Source organism: Trifolium pratense, linkage group LG5, assembly GCF_020283565.1.
Source record: "Trifolium pratense cultivar HEN17-A07 linkage group LG5, ARS_RC_1.1, whole genome shotgun sequence".
Lineage (NCBI taxonomy): Eukaryota > Viridiplantae > Streptophyta > Magnoliopsida > Fabales > Fabaceae > Trifolium > Trifolium pratense.
In genome coordinates, this window is record NC_060063.1 from 19,491,321 (window position 1) to 19,497,611 (window position 6,291).

The window sequence follows — 6,291 nt, forward strand, 5'->3', positions numbered from 1 at the left end:
TGCATAAGCACTCCGCCAAGTCCTAACTTCGAAGCATCGCAATACACGACGAACGACTCTTTGGCATCGGGTAAAATCAACACGGGTGCAGTAGTCAATCTTCTCTTGAGCTCTTGGAAGCTCTTCTCACAAATACCATCCCAAACAAACGCTTGATCTTTCCTCGTCAACTTGGTTAACGGTAAAGCCAACTTCGAAAAACCTTCGATGAATCTTCTATAATAACCGGCTAAACCAAGGAAACTTCTAATCTCTGAAACAGATTCCGGCGTTCCCCACTGTGACACAGCGTCAACCTTCGCAGGATCTACCGCGATTCCTCCACTTGAAATTATATGCCCTAGGAAACTCACCTCTTTCATCCAAAATTCACACTTCGACAACTTGGCATACAACTTCTTCTCCTTCAAGACTTGCAAAACAATCCTCAAGTGCTCTTCGTGCTCTTCCTCGGATTTCGAGTAAATCAAAATGTCGTCGATGAACACCACCACGAATCTATCCAAAAATGAATGGAAAATTCGGTTCATATACTCCATGAAAACTCCGGGTGCATTGGTCACACCAAACGGCATAACTGAATACTCGTAGTGCCCATACCTCGTCCTGAATGCAGTCTTAGGTATGTCTTCCGTCTTCACTCTAATCTGATGGTATCCAGATCTCAAATCGATCTTACTAAACACGCAAGCTCCAACTAGTTGATCCATCAAATCATCTATCCTCGGAAGTGGATATTTATTCTTGATCGTCACTTTGTTCAACTGACGATAGTCTATACATAATCTCATGCTTCCATCTTTCTTCTTCACAAGCAATACCGGCGCTCCCCATGGCGAAACACTCGGTCGAACAAACCTCTTCTCAAGCAGCTCTTCAAGTTGCTTCTTCAACTCATTCAACTCAGACGCTGACATTCGATACGGCGCCATCGATATCGGACTAGTTCCAGGTACTAGGTCGATAGAAAACTCTACCTCTCGCTTTGGAGGCACGTCAGATATATCATCCGGAAACACATCTGGGAATTCACAAACGATCGGTAACTCTTCTATCTTAACTCCTCCTTCGAGTTTCAATGATGCAAACATCATGAACATCTCGGCATGTTCTTTCAACGCTTCCGATACTTCCTTCCCGCTCATCAAATGCAAGTTCTCCTCCGGCTTCGGAAAAACAACGGCCTTCTCACGACAGTTGATATGAATTCGGTTGAAGTTTAACCAATTCATACCAAAAATTACATCCATACCACTAAGTGGAATACACACTAAATCCATACCAAAGTGCCTACCAAAAATGGTTACGGGGCAATTACGACATACTTGTCGGGTAATCACTGAACCATTAGCAGGAGTTTCTATTTCCATCCTACCCGTCATATCCGTTAAAGGAATACTAAGACGCTTCGCACAATCCAAAGAAATAAAAGAATGTGTCGCTCCCGTATCTATAATCGCAATTAAAGGAGTGTTATAGATGAAACACGTACCTCTAATGAGATCGTCCTCATGGCTAGCATCCTCTCCACTCAAAGCAAACACCTTGCCCATCACCTTCTTGGGCTTCTTACAAGTCGGACTCTTGTGGCCTTCTTCACCACAATTGAAACACACCACTTTTACTCTGCAAGCTTCGGTCTTGTGGCCCAGCTTTCCACAATTCTTACACCTATCTCCCTTCTTCGGGCAATCATAAGACATATGACCCCGTTCTCCACAGTTGTAACAATTCCCATTCACCGGCTTCTTACAACCACTTGTATTCCCTTTACCGCGGTTGTCATAAGGTTTTCCGCGCTCTTGCCCTTTCCCTTTTCGGTCGTTCACAGCTTTGTAGTAGTTCACCTTTGCCCTACCATCTTCATCACAGATCCTACTCTTGTTCACAAGGGTCGCAAAATCCCTTATTTGTGAAAATCCAATCATATGTTTAATGTCTGGACGTAGACTACTTTCAAACTTCACGCACTTGTCGTTCTCCGCTTCCAAAGTGTTGTAATGCGGACTAAACGCACACAAAGTCTCAAACTTGACGGCATAGTCAGCTACCGTCATATTTCCCTGTTTCAACTCCATGAATTCCACCACCTTCTTATTCTTCACATCAACAGGAAAATACTTAACCAAAAATTCTCTTTTAAACATTGCCCATGGTATAGCCATACCACCGGGTCCTAGCCTCAACTTGGCGTTCTTCCACCACACGTTCGCTTCCTCACGCAACACATATGTCCCAAGGGTTGTCTTCCCTTCCTCGGAACAATCCATTGCTTCAAAAATTATTTCAAGTTCCTCCAGCCACTTGTGAGCTCCATCCGGGTTGTAACCTCCGGTAAATGTTGGCGGTTTCTTCTTCATGAACCTTTCCAACCTCATCTCTACCTCTCTTCCAGGTTGATGATCTCTAACCACTATGTTGGTGAGTGCGGCCAAAGCTTCCGCAATCTGGGCATTCGTTCTCGCAGCAGCCATGATTCCTGAACGAATCACAACTAGACGTTAGAAAGTACTAACAGTGTTCCCTACACATGCTCATACGGGGAAAAGAAAAGTCCTAATTGGTTCACACGAACCGACCTGCTCTGATACCACTATTGTAACACCCTAACCCATACTACCCTTAAAAACGTAATTTTAAAAACTTTTCAACAAGTGTAAAGGCAGAGTGCCACGCGGTAATTAAAACACAAGCATACACACACAGAGCGTCATGAAGTTTAACATGAAAAGCAACAGCGGATTCAATCACACCAAGCATGCATATATATACATATATATATACATAAGCCATATTCATCCCTAAGGATGTCACTTATACAAGAACTAGCATATCAAAAAGGTAACACCGATATACGATGAAATCCAAGCGTAACCCCCGACTCGATGTTACATTACCAGAGCATTTACTATTTACAAACTCTAGCCAAAAGCTAGCACTATAAGGAGAAATCTATGCTAAGTCTCCTCACCAAAAGGTACTTCAACACCAAGCTAAAACAGCAGTCTAAACGTCGGCACAGTCCTCAGCCTGAATATCTGAACCCCCAAAGGTCCAGCAAATAACACAAAGCAGAGAGTTAGAAAACATAATCGCATATCATACGAGTATAAGAAAGGCCTTACACTTTCGAACTATCATACATATTCTAACTCACGCCAAAACGTTGCACTAAACAGTTATCAATTAATAAAGTTTAACACAATTCAACCAGATAATGTCACATACCATTTATCAAATACATGCGCATTTACCCTAAGGTATCTAATGCCAATCAATTCACTGTCATGCCATCCCTAGACATAACTAAATGCATGTGGTACCAAGGTGTCTCACCAACGGTGGACCAAGAACAGTTTTATATCTTGCTGGATATGTCGGAACTTACCGAACCATCTTATCTCCCTTGGATAAGCCAACACAGTTTTATATCCTGTTGGATAGCAACTCCGGACTCATGGATTCATCTAATCCGATCCTCGGCTTCATTATGGACACATAATCCATTTTCGTTATTGGAACCCAAGTTTCCAATGTTCACATACAATCATGAATGCATGTATGCATACACATATCAACCATATGATATTCTCTAGCTCGAAGCTACTCTTTTATGAATGCGGGAACACAAATCCTAACACATTCACTTAACATTGCAAATTAATGCCAAAACATCACATTGCTCACTTTAAGCTACAACTTATTGCATACACGTTTATCAATCATATAACGATTAACAATAAGCATTAACAGTATCAACATGTATCAACAATCATGTAAGGATACCCTTAAACCATGTTACAAGTGCCTAATTACACTTACAAACATCAACAAAAATTGCTGTCACAGAGGCCTTCGCTAAGCGAAGCCTCAGCGAGACATGGCGAACCTCACCAGGAAGTCACCTGCTCATGGCGAGCATTGGCGAGCTTCAGCGAACATGTTCGCTACAGCGAACTCCTGGTCGCTTAGCGAACTATACCAGAAAAATATCTGTTCTTGAGTTTCAATAAGGAGGTTTAACATTGAATCAACTCAAAAATTCATTCAAACATGTTATAAATTCTTATAAACAGCTATTTCAAGCATATATGGTATCAAGGAACATTAATCATCCCTTCCAAACATCCAAATACCTCAAACAATCAAAATCATGCCAATTTCTTGGGTTTTAAGCAACTTTCATAAACTTTTTCAACATGATCCAAACACATACATATTTTTCATGAAATCAAGCTAGTGATTAACACATACAAAGTGATGATGAAGAACATCACACTCACATACAAAAGCTTAATCAAAAGTCTAAAAGAAATTGAGTGGGAGAGTTCGGGAATGGAGACATAGACAATCTCCCCTCTCCTTGCCACTCAAGAATCATGAATTCTAATCTCTTACCTTAAGTTTGGTGATGATTTCTAGCCTTCTCTTGCTCAAGCTTTCTCTCTTGATCAAACCCTAGCCCTTGCTCTATTCTTGCTTCTAAGACAAAAGTCATGAAATGAGCTAAGTCTCATGACAAGGTTTCCTTAAATACCTCTCCCTAAAAGTCATGAACCAAGCCCAAGTGGCTTAGGCCCAAATGGCCTCTCACGCCCATTAAGCCCAAAACAAAGGTTCTCGCGTCTAATAACTTACGTTCGGCTAAATAATTATTCGCCGCTCACTAAAATAATAAAAGCCAATTAATAAATAAAATACATTTAATAAAATATACGAATACGAAAAATGGGTCGTTACAATCCTACCCCCCTTAAAAGAATTTCGCCCTCGAAATTACCTAGAAACAGATCGGGATAAGAATCTCTCATCTTGCTTTCCAGCTCCCACGTTGCATTCTCACCAGCCGGTCCTCCCCACATGACTTTCACGGATGCAATCTCTTTGTTTCTCAACCTCTTCACTTCTCTCCCTTCGATTCTCAAAGGCACAGTCTCGATGGTCAAGTCATCCTTCACTTGAACATCGTCCGATTCAATCACGTGTGTCGGATCAGACACATACTTGCGCAACTGTGATACATCGAAAACATCGTGCAAATTCGCCAATGATGGCGGTAATGCAATCCTATACGCAACTTTCCCAACTCGCTTCAAAATCTCAAACGGCCCAATATCCTCGATGTTAACTTCCTTGACTTCAACGCACGTCCTACTCCAGTAGTCGATGTAACTCGTAGGAATACATGATCCCCCTCTTGGAATTCAATGTCCTTCCTCCTCTTATCATGATAACTCTTCTGTCGACTCTGAGACGCTTTCATTTCCTCTCGGATTATCCGAATCTTCTCTGTTGTTTCTTGTACAATCTCTGGTCCAAGAATTGCACCTTCTCCAGTTTCATACCAACACAGAGGTGTCCTACACCTTCTCCCATACAAAGCCTCAAACGGTGCCATTCCGATACTAGAATGGTAACTGTTGTTGTATGTAAACTCAACCAACGGCAAACAAGAATCCCAATTCACGTTTTGCTCCAAAACACAAGCTCTCAACAAATCCTCTAAGGATTGTATCGTCCTCTCCGACTGACCATCTGTTTGAGGGTGATACGCTGAACTCAACCTCAACTTCGTTCCTAAAGCTTCTTGCAAGCTTTCCCAAAATCTGGAAGTAAATCTCGGATCTCTATCAGAAATAATACTTGTTGGAATACCATGTAGCTTCACAATCTGCTCCACATAAATCTCGGCCAACTTAGGCACCAAAGTACCTTTCCTGATAGCAATGAAGTGAGCACACTTCGTCAGACGATCTACCACTACCCAAATCACCTCGTTACCTTTCTTGGTCTTCGGTAAACCTCCCACAAAATCCATTGCAATGCTATCCCATTTCCATTCTGGTATAAACATTGGTTGCAACAAACCAAACGGCTTCTGATGTTCAATCTTCGATTTCTGACAAGTTAAGCATGAATAAACAAATTCAGAAATTTGCCTCTTCATTCCCGGCCACCAAAATAACTTCCTCAAATCCTGATACATCTTGGTTACTCCAGGATGAATACTCAAACCACTCCTGTGACCTTCTTCCATGATCATTCTTTTCAATTCGGGTACATCCGGTACACAAACTCTTCCGTGAAATCACATGACTCCACTTTCGTCAATCTTGATATTGGTCTCCTTGCCTTCATTGATGAGTACCATCTTCTCCATCAATTTCTTATCCGATTTCTGACGTTCTATAATATTCTCGAGAAAAAGATTCGTCAATCTTAACATTCCAAGCTTCACACTTGAAGAAGTAACCTCACACACAAGACTCAAGTCTCGGAATTCTTCAATCA

The 6,291-nt window shown here is 41.6% G+C and overlaps 1 protein-coding gene across 1 annotated transcript; it reads right to left on the reverse strand.

Annotated features, from left to right (window-relative positions):
- Nucleotides 1-734: 734 nt before the first annotated feature.
- Nucleotides 735-1,724, reverse strand: LOC123884040 (the record flags this gene model as incomplete). The annotated part of the gene is made up of 2 exons (XM_045933036.1): nucleotides 735-843; nucleotides 895-1,724. Coding segments are annotated over 2 exons (939 nt in total), but the record flags the coding sequence as incomplete, so codon positions are not given.
- Nucleotides 1,725-6,291: the final 4,567 nt, after the last annotated feature.